The sequence below is a fragment of the Chelonoidis abingdonii genome, chromosome 3 (genome assembly GCF_003597395.2).
Source record: "Chelonoidis abingdonii isolate Lonesome George chromosome 3, CheloAbing_2.0, whole genome shotgun sequence".
NCBI classification, from domain to species: Eukaryota; Metazoa; Chordata; order Testudines; family Testudinidae; genus Chelonoidis; species Chelonoidis abingdonii.
In genome coordinates, this window is record NC_133771.1 from 214,899,487 (window position 1) to 214,915,240 (window position 15,754).

General features: G+C 48.7%; 1 protein-coding gene across 2 annotated transcripts in view; it reads right to left on the bottom strand.

Annotated features, from left to right (window-relative positions):
• TTBK1 (tau tubulin kinase 1) overlaps positions 1–15,754 on the bottom strand; it is a 129,487-nt gene that overhangs the window by 34,642 nt on the left and 79,091 nt on the right. For both annotated transcript variants that reach the window (XM_032790824.2, XM_075064516.1), the window contains 5 exons: positions 15,577–15,702; positions 12,340–12,494; positions 10,579–10,798; positions 6,256–6,431; positions 1,560–2,118 (listed from right to left, as the gene is read on the bottom strand). In XM_032790824.2, the coding sequence (XP_032646715.1) occupies positions 1,560–2,118; positions 6,256–6,431; positions 10,579–10,798; positions 12,340–12,494; positions 15,577–15,702 (1,236 nt within the window). The remainder of the gene's footprint in view (positions 1–1,559; positions 2,119–6,255; positions 6,432–10,578; positions 10,799–12,339; positions 12,495–15,576; positions 15,703–15,754) is intronic.

Below are 15,754 nucleotides of genomic sequence, written 5' to 3' on the forward strand. Positions count from 1 at the left end.
GAGCTTCCCTCCCAGCTACTGTCCTCCTCCCCACCCATTCACTTCTCACGCAGGAGTAGAGGCTTCGTGACTGCCCAGTGCACGGTCCTCCCCTCAGAGCTGCGCTGTGCACTGAGAGGCAGTTGTAGGGTCTAAGCATGGCTGTAAGTGAGAGGCAAAACCAACCATTCAACCAAACCCGGCGCTGGCTGGCAGCGCTGAGCAGCCATGCGCCTGGATCCAAGACCAGGAACTCAGGGAGCGGCTAGGAAGGGGTGATCTGATGCATAAAGAACATGGGAGGAGACTGCATCTGACAGCCTGCTGGACACGGGCTGCCTGGCACGTTAGCAGCAAGTCACCCATAAGCCCATTATCTCCATGTCTCCTGCCACTGCTGTATCTGTCCCCGGCGAGTCCTCGCCCATAACTGCAGGCCCAGCTCCTGGGAGCAGATGCACAGCAGACAGGACGTTCCCAGGGTTCTGTGTATCCACTGCATATCTCTAGTGGGGCCTCACAGCTGACACAGGTTCTAGGTGGGACAGAACCCAAGGGTGTGCCTTGCCCCATCCTGTGATTGTTTCCAGTGGTTCTAGTCTCCCCACAGTGGCTACAGCCCCACACAGATGTCCTGGTTGCTCCACACCCACAGCCCACACTCTGCACCACTCAGGGCCTCGAGGTGTTGGGAAGCGATGGGCCACCCGGGACTACTCACTGGCCCAATGGAGGGCCCCATGGGGCAAGGCATGGTCTTACTATGTCCTGGCCATGTCTTTGGAAGCATCTCTGGGTCCGTTTGCTGCTTGGGGAGCCTCACAACCATGCAAATACCAGTCCCTGGCAGAAGCGCACACCCGTCCCTAGCATTGTACTCTCCCTGGAGTGCAGACCGCCCTTTCCTGAACATCTGGGAGACACAGAGTACTTACTGAGCATGCCTGAAAACAACCCACCCCTAACAACAACAATGGGTCTGGGTGTCTGCTTTGCGGTGTGTATGTGCGTGTGTATGTCTGCAGGTGTGCATTTGTTCAGACAGATGGTGATTACCCAGGGAAGGGGAGTTCACGTACACATTTTCTTGTTCTTAACCGAGTTTCATTTTCAAAGAGCTGTTTTGTAACCTGTCCCCGCCGGGGCCTGCCCCAAACCGGCCCTGGGTCAGATCTGAGACCGTCTGAACACCACTGCTGCAGCCCTCTGGCCTGCCTAGACCCAGGGCGGAGGACTGAGAGACGACCCTGCCTGCTCTCACTGACGCACTCAGCTGCCATGATGAGTGCCTCGCCTTCCGCCCGCCCTTGCCCTGACACGGCTCAAATGGACCCGGAGCAGGTGGAGATGGTCACAAGACACACTGAGCACTGGTGTGGTCTGACCAGTACTGGGAGCACCTCTGACGTGTCAGCCTGGACAGGGGGTGAGTTTTCAAAGGCACCAGTGCTGGGATCAGCAAAATTCCCGAGTGCAGCAGGGGCTTGCCCAGATGGCACCTTTCCTAAGCTACGCAAGGAGAGTACGAGGCAGAGAAGACCAGCGCAGTGGGTGAGCTGCGGTTCATTTGTATGTCTTACCTGTCTCTGAGGCCCGGTCGGTTCAGACTCCCGTCTGTGCTGTCGGAGAGCTGGTGCTGAGTGTAAGGATAACTGGGCTGGGCTTCCTGGCTGCTGTTCGGGTTTGGTGTCAGATACCGTTTGACAGTGTCCTTCGTGCCTGTGTGAACTGTCCTCCTCAGTCACAGGCTGCATCCCCCATGTTCTCCCATCATGGACCTTCGGCCGGACTGCAGCTTCTGCCCCCAATCGCCTCCTCTCCTCGCCCTCTTCAATTGGCCTAAGCTCCTCGGGCTCTTCGTCTGTAGTTCCAGAAGTGCTCGGCTCAGCACCTGGCTGAAAGTCCTTCAGCTCCGTCTCTTTATCAATGATAACCCACTCCTTGCTATCAAAGTCCTCCTCCTCTGCCAGCGGCACGGAGCGGAAAGCATTGCTGAGGGCCTCGTGCTCCACGGAAGCAGACACATCCATCCTGCCGCTTGCCTGACGGTCTACTTGGCCAGTGTCGATGGACAGCATCTGTGCTGGTTGGGAGGAACACACCAGCCGGGAAGGGGAGCAAGGTAAGTCCACGCGAGATCTGAAAACAAGTCAAAGAAACCAAGATTTGAGCCCAGATTTAGGACCACAAGGACATTAGGAGCCAACACATAACCCACATAGTTTCTCAGAAAACCCATGTGATCCCTTCCCCGATTCTCTGTCATATACCCAAGCAATATATAACCCAGCTTAACCCAAAACGTGTAACTAGAACCTACAATGATATAAAGAAATCCCCTCCAACTTGCTTCAGGATTAGGGCTAACTTCATGTCTTTTCCTTTTAAATGACTACAAGGAGAATATGGCAGTTACACACCACTGGGAAACACCCCTTTAAGCCGCCCTCCTTGTGGTCAGTCTGTTTACAGCAGCACTGTTGTTTCCTGGCACTATGCCTTCTGTAACCTGATGACCAGTTCTCTAACCCAGACTACAAAAGTGCCTTGAAGACAGAGGGAATACTGGATGCTCATTTCATATCAGGGTTTTTACAGCCTTCCCAGAGGAGCCGTGGGGCAAAAAAAAACTAACTGGCTTCAAGACTGAGCTTGACAAGTTTATTGAGGGGATGGTCTGATGGGACTGTCTACAATGGTATGTGGCCCATCAGCAACTGCCAGTAGCAAAAATCCCCATCAACTGAAGAGGGGACACTGGATGGGCAGGGCTCTGCGTTACTACAGAGAATTCTTTCCCAGATATCTTTCTGGCAGGCCTTGCCCACGTGCTCAGGGTCTAACTGACTGTCATATTTGGGGTCAGGAAGGAATTTTCCCCTGGGTCAGAAATCCTGGGGATTGTGCCTTTCTCTGCACTGTGGGGCACGGGTCACTTGCAGGTTTAAATTAGTGTAAATGGAAGATTCTCTATAACTTCAAGTCTTTAAACCACGATTTGAATTCTACAGTAACTCAGCCAGAGGTTATGTCTATTCCATGCACGTCTGAACAGAGATTTTCAGTAGCAGTGCTCATTTGGCCTGCATATGCGCCCTACACATCCTCATGCCCTACACCGAGGCTATATAGGGCTGCATGGGTGAACTCCCCTCAGTTCTTTCTCCATCACAAGTCCCTCAGAGGAAACTCTAAAGCAGAGGGAAAGAAGGCTGGGTAGTGGAGCACCCACAGGGGGCACACATCGCAAAGAACTCCAGTTACTATGTAGGGCAAGTAAGTGGAGGTTACTTATCTGTAACTGGAGGGTCTTCAATATGTGTGGTTCCTATCCGTCTTCCACATGTGACTACGCATGCATACCATGAGCCTGAGTCTGGAGATTTTAAGTAGCAGTATCCGTTGGTCCCCATGTCTAGTTCACACATGGGAGATTTGCAAGTAACAGTCAAACAGAAGGTGGGTGTGAGGGCACAGAAGTGACGGCTGACTAATACTGCTGTCCCCACAGCTGTGTCTGTCATAGAAGACTGGACCAAAGCGTAACGAGCTCCAGGTAGCTGCCCGACGTATCTCCAGTAGAGGTACGTCTCTCAGACATGCAGCAAAGGTGGCTTGTGCTCTGACAGAATGAGACCTTACTCCCTCCAAAAGAGGGATGTGAGCTAGTTGGTAGCAAAGGATAATGCAGCCAGAGATCAACTTAGAAAGTCTCTGTGCAAATAGAGCTTGACACCTTGATTTCTCTGCTATTGACACAAAAAATCTAGGCATCTTTCTAAGTGCTTTTGTTCTTTGTACAGAAAAGGCCAGCACTCTTCAGACATCTAGAGAATGAAGCAGCCTTTCCTTATCAGACTCATGTAGTTTTGGAAAAAAAAAATTGGTAAGTGGGTTCTTTCTCTCATGTGCAACTCTGAAATTACTTTAGGGATGAATTCCAGGTGGGGGTGAAGAGAGATCTTTCCTTTATGAAAGGTATATATGGTAGGACTGCCATGAGTGCTCCTAGTTCACTGATTCTTCTAGCTGATGTGATGGCAACTAGGAAGACAACTTTCATCGAGAGGTGGGACACAGACCATGTGGCTAAAAGTTTGATGGGAGGTCTGGTGAGAGATGAATGAATGAGGTTGAGGTCCCATTGCGGGGTTGGCTTCACTAATGGTGGGAAGGATCTAAGAAGTCCCTTCAGGATGTAGGTGTGAGGAAAGGAGTCCCCACTCAAACTTTCTACAGGCTTTGTCTGTCAGACAAGAGAGGCTAGAACTCTGGACAGAATAATTACTTTGGCAATGATGCTGACTTTTTCTGGTGAGTAGACTGACTGAAGCCAGGTTGGACAGCAATAGAGATGGAGCCTGGCAAATGGTATCATGTGTGTGCATGAGACCTTGTGGCCAAGGATGGAGAGGCAAGCTTTGACTGCAGTCCAAGGTCTGAGGGTGACCTGGTTTATGGGGTCTCCTTGGCATGGAATCTTTTGTTAAGTAGATCGGCTCTTGCTGCAGTCAAGTCCAAGGTCACTTCTAGGAAATTTATGGACCGAGTGTGGGGGTCTCTGAATTGGTAATGGTCTTGACCAACGGGGAACCTGAGGAACCTTCTGTGACCTGGGTAAATGTGCATGTGAAAGTATGCGTCTTCCACGTTGAGAGCCACAAACCATTTGCCCTCTTCCAGAGAGGGAAATATTGATGCCAATGTGATAATTCATTCAAAAACCAGTAGGAGAACACTTCAACCTCCCTGGTCACTCAATTACAGACCTCAAAGTCACAATTCTTCAACAAAAAAACTTCAAAAACAGACTCCAATGAGAAACTGCAGAACTGGACATCATTATATTAGGCTTGAATAAAGACTGGGAGTAGATGGGTTATTACACAAAGTAAAAACTATTTCCCCATGGTAATTTTTTCCTTACTGTTAATCAAACCCTCTTGTCAACTGTTTGAAATGGGCCGTCCTGGTTATCACTACAAAAGGTTTTTTTCTCCTGCTGATAACAGACCACCTTAATTGATCACTCTCATTACAGTGGCTATACCCATTGGTATGGCAACACCCATTTTTTCATGTCCTCTGTGTATATATATCTTCCTACTGTATTTTCCACTGTATGCATCTGATGAAGTGGATTTTAGCTCACAAAAGCTTAAGCCCAAATAAATTTGTTAGTCTCTAAGGTGCAACAAGGACTCCTCATTCTTTTTGTCTGAATCCTGGTGATCCCACACCTCTCTGTGTCATCAGCAGGTTCAGATTTCTATCCAAGCCACACCAGAACAGCCCCAGTGCTGAACTTCATGGCACGCTCATTTCCTACCTCTACCCTAAACTGCTCCTCTTCCTCATTACAGCCACTGCGGCCTCGTTCTCCACAGATCTGACACAAGGTTTTCCTGTGGCCTTTGCTACTTGAAGTCGGGGCTTGTGCTCCAGATTCCCAGTGCGCTGTGCGCACACACAAGCACGCTTCTCTGCGCTCCCCCAGCCAGGAGGTGAATGGGTAAAGCGAGCACTTCAGGGACAGCAAGGTAAACTCCAGTCTAGGTGTGTCCCATTTAACTTTCAGAATGGTGGGGCATATTTGTGTGGCTAGCGGTCCATTCCCACCTCTCTCCTGCTGCCAGCCACGTGCTGTGAACACTCTCTGGTTGCTAGACTCACCTTTGCCTCCCTCTAACAAACCGCCTGCCTTTCCAGCTGTGACTCTCTGCCCCCACCGGCGAGTGACCCCCATCCCCCCTTCCTGTTGCCAAGCCTCCAGCAACCCCTCTGCACACCTGTCCTGCCATCCCAGAGCTTCTAACCTCTCCTTCTGAAGCCACCCTCCTACTGGGACTCTCAAGAATGGCACAGCCCTAGATTGCCAGCCCTTTGGACCCGCTGAGTTTCCAGCTGAGAGCACGGCAGCATGCTGAGTATAAAACAACTGGCACCATCCGGGGCTTGTTTCTCAATGCCAGCAAGATGCCAGCTGGCAAACCAGCCAGGCGTCCTCTGCACAAACGTCTCTAGGCTTCACAAGAGAGACGTGGTGGTTTTATAGAGGGGCGAAGAGGAGGAGGAGCCTATGTAGGCAGCCCCTGCATAGCGTGTCATGCCAATAACGGTACCAAAAGCCAGAGAGACACTGAGGCTGAAAAAAAAATACTTTACAATGTGTTACAAATCCAGCCATACCCCCTGCAGAGCAGGAGGCCACTGGGCTCACTTGCCCTTCATTTCCCAGGGCATAGCAGAAAGGGATGCTGTGGTGTGTGAGCAAACCTTCTCTCGTGTAGATCTGCTTTGCCTTCGGCAGTGGAGAGGCGCTCCGACTCAGGGCTGTTCACATGACGGTATCTCAGAGAGCGCACTTGAGTGGTAGGGGAGTCTGGAGGCGCCCGTATCGGGGAGCTGGGGCAGACAGCACTTCTCTGTTCCTCTTCCATCATGCACTGGGTCTGTATGGGGGAAAACACAGAGAATGTCAAGGAGCTGATGGCAGACACGGGGGAGAACCCAGCATGGCTGGGACGCTTGCTCTGGGTTTGAATCTCTCCTGTCTCTTCCTTCCAGAACAATACAACCACAGCTGTCTTCTCATGGCCTGTGCTGGCTGCGCTTGGAGGAACGTAGGGGCTTGTTAACACACAAAAGCTATTTCACATGAAGGAAGGGGGTAAATTTAAAGCAGAACAGCTGTCCTGGAATAACACCGTGTGTGGACCTCTTACTTCAGAATAAGAGGGTTTTTTCTGGATGAGCGTCATGCACCTCCTCAACCTAATCTATTTGTATGTTTGGAGTGAACTCGCTTTTAAAAAAAACTCTTGCAGCAGCTAAGGGAGTGGAGGTGGCCAAGGGAGAATCATCTCTGTCATACCTCCTGCCTGGGACCCTGGCGTGGCTGCCCGGAGCCTGCGCCTGTGCCAGGGCTGCTTTTCTGGCAGGGGCTGGGTGTTATGTAGTCCCTGGTCTTCTGGCAGTGCTCAGGGGCCCACGCCTGACTTGGGCCCTCTTGTGCTGGCAGCAGGAGACGGTACCTGCCCCACAGAATTTACCATCGACACAAGACGTGAGTGTAACAAGCAGGAGGGAACTGGGGAGGGAGGACAAGAGGAGTACCAAGGTTGTAGTTCTGTAACTATAGCAGATAATGCCCCCAGAGCAGATGTGGCTGCACTGAGTGATAGTATTTTATACTGGTAGCTATTTCTGTAGAGGAATGGGAATAAGCCAGATTGGGATAAGGCATCTTTTTAACAGCATACCTGCGTCCACAGTTTAGGTGGGACTGGTATGCCCCATCAGTGAAAAATCAGCCCCTAAGAGACAGTGGTACAAACTGTGTGTGCAGAGCAGGCCTGACCGTGGACATATGCCAGAGGATAGAAATTGTTTAGACTGTATGTGAAACGAAGAGCTAAATAATGAACCCGCTTCCCTGCTGAGCGTGTGCCCAGGATCACCTGGCGATTTCCTGCAGCGATCACAGGAGCAGGTCTGGAGGAGATGGCAGTGATTTCATGGGCTAGTCCAGGGCAGCTCTCTGCACAAGGGGCGGCGAGGAAGAATGCGGGACTGAGTTGTGAAGGGCTGTAGAGCAAGGACCCTGATGCAGCGGAGAAAGGGAGGTCAATGGGAGGCTTTGGTCGGAGTAACGGCCGACTGGGAAGCGGATCTCAGCCCAGGGTTTTGCATAGCTTGGAAGGGAGCAGGGAGGACAGAGGCAGGTGGCTGCATCAGTGAAGTGGGGAGCTGCAGAGGGCCTGGATGGGAGAGAGAGAAAGGGTTGGATCTGAGAGATGTGGAGAAAAGCGGCAAGTTCTGGCTGGTGCCTGAATGCGGGGGACAAGAGGAGAGTCAGACCAGCCCCAGGGCTGCAGGACAGGATGCCCAGGAGGACAGTGGTGGTGTCAGCAGTGGTGCAAGCAGCAATGGAGAAAGGAGAGCTTCAGACGCTGCCACAGCATTCAGGCTGGTGCTGACGCAGCACAGGAGTCTGGGACTGACACTGGAAGCAGCGACATAGCTGGGAGCTTACTTACACTGAGCAGCAGCAGCTCCTTCTGCCCAGGGCTGACTGGGACTCATCTGCAAAGCAGGATTAGCTGCAGCTCTGCTGCTGTGTCCTTTTATCTGAAAACATGCAGCACGCAGCTACAGCCTCTGGAATGGGATGGATCACTTGATGATTTCCTGTTCTGTTCATTCCCTCTGGGCACCTGGCATTGGCCTCTGTCGGAAGACAGGATACTAGGCTACATGGATCTTTGGTCTGACCCAGTATGGCCGGTCTTATGTTCTTTGACAGAAAAAAAAGGAGAGGCCTGAGTTTCGTGGGGCGGGATGATATGCCCCCAACCCTGCTTGGTGTCAAGCAACTGCAATTTTTGCTGAAGTCTCTGGGAGCTCTAGGTGCTCAGCACCTGCAGGAGGTCCTCAACTGTTTCTCCTGGAAATTGGCAAGAAACAACAGCACACTCAGACTGATGGAAGGTCACCCTGGTCAGACTGTGGCTCCTGAAGAGGCCTCTCTTACTGTGGGTGACCTTCTGGCATGGCTCACCAGTGCTCTGGCATTCAGCACTGTTAAGATGTACCATTACTGTGCAGAAAGGAGGTCTGAATGCCTCCTTTGACATGAAGGCTCCTGGTATAACTCACATCTATCTCTGAAGGAAATCAGACTGGCATGATAGGGGAAGCTGAGTTTTCCAGGCCCAGTACCTTGTATGTACCATCCAGCTGGAATACAAAGAATGATGAGCAAAAGAAACCGACAGGAAGGTCTATGGCTGCAAACTGGAGCAGACCAGAGAGGGAAATCAGACCAGCAGCACTTGCTCCAAGACTAACAATTTGACATAACTCCTTCATGAGCCAAAATGAGCACCCGTAAGGAAAACCACCAAGTGGATTTTCTGTGCCAGGGCTGTCAGGGGTGTCTCAGGCCCAAATGAGAAGCTGCAGTATATTTGGTGGCTCTCAAGAACAGAAAAAGCTGAGGTGACTTTTGGAACCAGGAGTTACAGATTTTTGTGGCATATGGTTTCCACAATATGGACGAAAGAATGTAAGACATGACGGAAACAAAGCTTCCCCATTCTAGTGTATGATCCTGTCTCCACTACACATCAGTCTCTAAATGAAACATGCCAGTCCACAATACTTGCATCCAAGAGTTTTAAATGAGTTGGCTGTGATGCTCTCCAGACTAGTGATGTTAATTTTTAATAAATACTAGAATACTAAGTAGCTCCAGAGGCCTGGAAGAAAGCTAATGCCGTGCCAACATATAAAAGGCATGCATGGAATGACCTGGATAACGACAGGGCGGTTAGCCTGCCATTGATTCCAGGCAAAGCCATGAAAAGGTTGATATGAGTTTCAATCCACAAAGACCTAAAGGATCGGAATATAATCCATGTCAATCAACAGGCCTTTGTGGCAAAAAGGACTTGCCAAACGAACTTGCTATCATTCTTTGACAAGATCGCAAGTCCAGTTGATAAAGATAACCACGCTGACATTATATACTTGGACTTAGTACCATATGACACGTCGATAAAAAAATTAGTACTAAAAATCAGTATGGCACATATGAAATGGGTGACAAACTGCCTGACAGATCTCAAACCTAACTGTTAATGTGGAATCATCATCCAATGAGAGAGTTTCTAGTGGGGTCCTGCAGAAACCGATTCTTGGTCCAAAAATATTTGGCATTTTTATTAATGATCTGGAAGAAAATATAAAAGCCTTGGTAAGAAACAGATGACAAAAGATTGGTGGGTAAATCATGATGGGAACAGGTCACTGACACAGAGTGATCTGGACCACTTGATGAGATGGCAGTAATCAAGTAATAGGTGTTTGTAAACAATGAAATTCAAGGTCATTCATCTAGAAGCAATGAATGCAGGTCACATTTACTGGATGGAGGCTCTGTCTAGAAAAGCAGTGATTAAAGGTCTTTGGGATCCTGGGGAAAACCAATTGGACATGAGCTCCCAGTGCAATGCTGTGGCATAATGCTAACATGAAGGAATATTGAGTGGGAGTAGGGAGGTGATATTACCTCACTGGTGAGACCACTGCCAGGTACTGTGCCCATTTCTGGTTTCTACACATCAAAAGGTATGCTAAAAAACTCGAACTGCAATTCAGAGAAGAGCTACAAAGATGATTTGAGGTGTGGAAAACCTGCCTAGCCGTGAGAAACTTATGGAGCTCAAGCTTATCCAAGACAAGATAAAGAGGTGACTTGATCTTGGTTTATAAGTACCTACAAGGGAAGAAGATGTCTCATACTACAGCAGCTTCCCAAGGGATGGGGCAAATCTTTCAAAGCTTGGAGTCTTTATATAGAGCTGAGATGTCTCAAAGACACACATTAGTTCAACCACAAGTGTTTGGGCTAGACAGCATCACACATGTAGCAGGGAGAAAGAATTCCCTCAGGGCAGCACCCACTGGGTGAGGTTCTCTGGTCTGCATTGTACAGGAGGTCAGACCAGATGGTCACAGTGGTCCCTTCTGGTTTTAAATCTACGGCCTGAGCTGGGCACGCACATCTCACTGTTGGACAAGAGGAAGGTTCCTTACTTTGCTGATGCTGATCCTGAGTTTGTTGCGGTTCACGTCTGTCTCTTCCCAAACCTCGGTCTCATTGAAGGCCATGTTAGGAGCCTGGCCCAGCCCTTCCACTGGCCGGCCTGGCAGAATCGGAGGAGCATTCTCTTGGTCGCTCAAGTGTTCACCCTGTAAGACATCTTCAGTGTTCTCACGCAGCAAGTCCCCAGGAACTGGAGTGACGTTAACCACTCTATTGGGGACATCAAGACAAAACAACAACTCTGATCACAGAGAGAACCAGGACCCTGATATATCCTGCACCATGGACCTGCCTCAGCGCCCCATGCCATATGTAGGAGCTGCCAGGCTGGCTGCATCAGGCGTCGTAACCTTTCCCAGGCCAGCAATGCATGCCACAACAAGTTCACGAAACTCCTCCCCTCTAGCCAAAAAGGAAGGGAGTCCCCCAGACCTATACATGACCCCTTGGGGGTCACAACCTCCAGGCTGAAAACCCCTGCCTCAGAGAAGCTGCTGGACTCCCCAGAATGGACCATTAGGGAATAGCCTGCTGTAGATGAAGAGTCCATCTAGCCTCAAGCCAATGGGGCTCCATAAACCTGAACCATGTTGTCCTACCCAGTGAGATGGAGCAGGTGCTCGTCGTCCAGGTATGACAGGATCCTCATAAGCACCTAGGTGACTTCAGAGAAAATTCCAGTTGCCTCCTCTTGGATTGTGCTGCTAAACCACTTAGAAGATTCTAAACATGCCACCTGCTTATGTTTATTCAAAGCAAGTATCAGACAGGACTGACTCAGGGTCCACCTACTCCAGTCTCCTGTCTTGGATGGGGTTGCTACTGATGATCCAGCGGAAAGCGAAGGGATACTGAAGAGGCAGATATGGGCTAAGCTACCCCCCCATTAGGTTTTACCCTGATCTCTAACAGGTAGAGATTGGCTTAAACCCCAGAATACAAGATCTAATATCCCTGCCAAAACATGTTAGCACTCGCTATTAGAATGCTAGATAGTCTTGCCACCCATATAAACATCCAGTTTCTTTCATCTGAGAAGCTCCCAGCCTCTGCAATTTCCTGTGATGAGGAGTTTGAGGTTAATCATACATTCTGTGAAAAACCATTTCCTTTCATCGGTCTTGAATTTGCCACCTTTCAGTTTCACTGACTGTCCCCTATCCTTACGCTGTGAGGCGGGGAGAAGAGAACGTCCCACTCCCCTTTTCTGAGCCCTTTATTGCTCTATTGACTGTTGTCACGGCCCCTCTGATTTGCCACCTCGCTAAAACAAGGAATCCCAATCTTTTCAATCCCTGGAGGAGGAGTTTTTCCAGACCATTTAAAAATATCTAAATAGCTCTTTGTCCCAGGGTCATGGACCCCACTGGAGAAAGCCAGATACCACATAATGTGTATCAGCACACGGTTTTCTCTGGCAAGCACCAGGGACCGTGTAATGTGCACTGGCACAACGGTTAGTGCCACGCACCATGTCATGTGCAGCACCCTCCTAATGTAACAGCGTAACCAGGGGAACGTTCCCAGGAGAACATACAACATGACAACACCAAGACAAATGCTCGGGATCCAGGTACAATCCAGTGACTTCGGCACACCGTATTATACACACTTCATCTCTACAGCCAAACAAACAACGCTTCTGTACCTAATCCTATTATCCAGGGCAATCATGGGCTGTGTCCCTTCCACTGACTCTCCCTTCGCCCAATGCTTGCTGACACCATGACACGTGTGACCATAACACTCACCCAAACATGGCTGCTGTCTGCCTGGTGTTCTGCTGTGGTGGCGTGGAGGTGCTTGTAGACAATAAAATATCCGTTCCAGCTTTCTCCCAGTCAAAGGCCTCGTTCTCAGTAATGCCTCGTTCCTTCATGCTGTTCTCAAACACTGACATGATCAGCTAGAAGAATAAACATAGCAACAAGGAGGAAGGTATAGGACCTGTAACAGCTGGCAGCTGCTTTAAAGAATGCCTGAAACACTGAGCTTGTTCAAACTCACAATTTCCATTTCACGGGGATTTGTGACATTTTGAAATTTATTTTAGTTCAGAATCGGAACAAAAAACTTAAATTTTTTAAAAATTTCCCGTGAAACCGAAATTCTGAAATAATTCAGTTTTGAAATTTTAATTTCAGAAAAAATTCCAAAGTTTGTTTCAAAACAAACTGTTAATTTTTTCATGTTATTTTATAATTTTTACATAATTTCATTACATCGGCAGTAGTGCATGTGACATCACATCATAACATCATAGACTAGTCAAAATATACTATTTTGTTTTTTTCATTACAAAAAAGCATTAATGACAGCTGCTACTTAGTACAGCTTGAAACCTCCTTATTTTCTAATCTAGCTCAAAGTGTTTCCTGTTTGTGTTGTAATGAAACAATCTGACACTGACACTTGCATCTAGAAAATGAGATAAATGCTGAGTGTGCTAATTAGAAGAGCAGCTGTTTTCAGTTTTCTGGTGTTACCCTGGAATCATTTCTCTAGGAGACTGAAAACAGCTGCTCCTCTTATTACAATACTAAGTGCTTACCTTCTTTTCTTATTGAAAGTATAAAAATAGAAAAGAATACTTTGGCTATATGATGATTAACATCATAAAATGACGTTACTGGTAAAAGTGCATAATATGACAAGCCCCGTCCTATGATAACATGCCATGTCTTCTTATGCATTACTACTATCTGTCATGAAACAATGTAAAATACTAGATAGAAATAGTATAAAAGTGAAAAACATCACACAAAAGACATTTCAGATTGAAATGTTTTGAAACTAAATTTCAAACATTTTCCAAAACAAAACTTTTGAAACTATTTTTTTTAAATTCTCTCCCCTACCATCATTCCCCCTCACACAGAGAAAATGATTTTATTCAAAATTCTGCATTTGTCAAACATTTTCTGCCAGAAAACTTTTGATGAAAATCTTCTGACCAGCTCCAGTTGGTACCTCTTTCTCCGGTATCACAGGGCTTCGCATAGCTAAGGTTCTACCAGCCTGTCTCTAGAAAGCTGAACTTTCAGCCTGTTCTAAAAGCCACGTCCCCTCTCAGATCAGCCTGGAAACAGGAATGCCCAGTTAGGGCCCCAGATGAAGTTTATGGGGCACATTTGGGGTCATTTGGTAACGTGTCCCATGAGACGTAGCACTGCCAAACATGACCTCTTTTACAAACTGTAACTTTTTATAATGCTTTTTTGAGTGGAGATAGGGGAAAATAATGGGTAAGAGCCATAAAGCTAATATCGTGGTGATCCCCCAGCTGAGATCTAGTGCCCAGCAGCAAGAACCAGCTCCAGAACTTGATCGTTCCAAAGTTACTGGACTTTAGAGGTGATGCTCTGGAGTGGCACGGTGGGCTGCAGAGAGCAATGCATGGAACACCAGCACTGAGTCCAGACCCTAGAGAGAGAGCCCTTCCATACAAACTATCCAGTCACCTAGGGGAAGGTGATCTGGCCTAGGAGCTAGACAGATATGAATGCAAGTCCTCTGTTCCGCTGACTGGTGTTAGTACTGCTGTATACTTAATATTAACCAAGGCCTTACAGCCTTATCCTCCAAATGGAAAATCCCTCATTCTCAGCTCAGGTAACTGAGAAGTTGCTCACATAGAAAAGAAAATGTGCCTGCTGGCAGAGCTGGGCTGAGACCCCAGGTCTCCCATACAGCAGTAACTCAGCTGCCCTGCCTTTGGAAGTAAAGGGGCTGAATGCACGGCTTTGGCTCTGCTGCCCACAGCCTGTAAGACACAAGGCTGAATTGCCCTAGCAAGGAGTCACCCATGGTGGCAGCTCAGTGCAGGGAGTGAGACAGTAGCTGCAGCAGGGGGAAGGATGGTCTCTGTAAGGCAATGGATGGAGGCCTGGACACCTGGGGTTTGGCCTGGGCTCTGCCGCAGCTTGCCCGCCTGGTGCTGGGTGAGTCAATTACACGACAGGAGCCGGGGGAGCTTAGCCATCTGTGCACAGTGTGGGGAGCCCTCCCCCTACCCGAGCACCAGGATGGACTGTGATTAACACTCTGGACGAGGACTCAGGGTTCAATCCCTGGGTCTGCCAGTGCCTTCCTGCATGCCCTTGGTCAAGTCACTTCATCTCGGTGGGATGCAGCCACCAAATCTGCAGGCTGGTTCGCCCCTCCAGGGGTTTGCATTGGTTTAACTAAATAAACTTCAAAAGTGATTTAAGTTAAACTGGTGCAACTTTCCCATGTAGCCAAGGCCTAAGTGACAGATTAGTTTTCCCTTCCTTTCTAAGAATGGTGTCAAGAATAGAAAGTAAATGTTATGAAGAGAGCATCAGTCATTGCTTCCCAATGCTTTCCCTCTCCTCACTGGCTGCCTAGAACCTCTTACGAGCTAGGAAAAGAAAGTGTGCAAGTTTTTAACCTTGATTTGATTAAACCATGCTGCCGGTCTGCTGCTGCATCCCTAGAGCCTGGAGTTCCTCTCCCTGGCAGACCAGATGTGTGCATAACTGCCCGGCATGATTGCGCAGTGGGGCTCATTCTGCAGGCAGGGCCCATGGGACTCCGAAGGAAGACACGCATGTGCAGAGTTGTCAGCTACTGGGAGCAAACATGTAACATGCTTAGCTCAGACACAGCTCCTTGAGGAATATAACCTGGATTTTCCAAGAGGGTGATTTATAGGGTGAATGTGCACCCTACAGGCCCGACTGTCACTATGCCATGTAGGACTGATGTTTTAACTGTCTTTAAAAGACTGTTGACAATGTTCAAACAGCTCTCACGCCACCAAGGTTCAAGGTGATGGGTCTGTCTGCCTCAGAAGTCAGGGCTTTTTGTTTGATGGGGTGGGAGAAGAGAGGAAAAAACTCAGAAGTGACAAATCACCCTATGACCCTGCCTCTTTCCGGCTTTGCAGAAATGGCCTCTCCACCTGTGAAATCAAAGCAGCCCTCCCTAGTGACATGACCAGGCTCTCCACAAGGCCAGTCTCTTACCTGATAATCGGGCTTGGTGAAGTAGTCCAGGTTCGCAATGTGATCCAGGAAAAGGTGGAATTCAGACGGCATGTGTTTTAGCAGCATTCGATGCTCATACTTCTCTTTGATCAGGCCAACTTGCTCCTGCAGAAAGGGGACATACACCAGATCCCACCATCATTCTCCTGGCTGCACA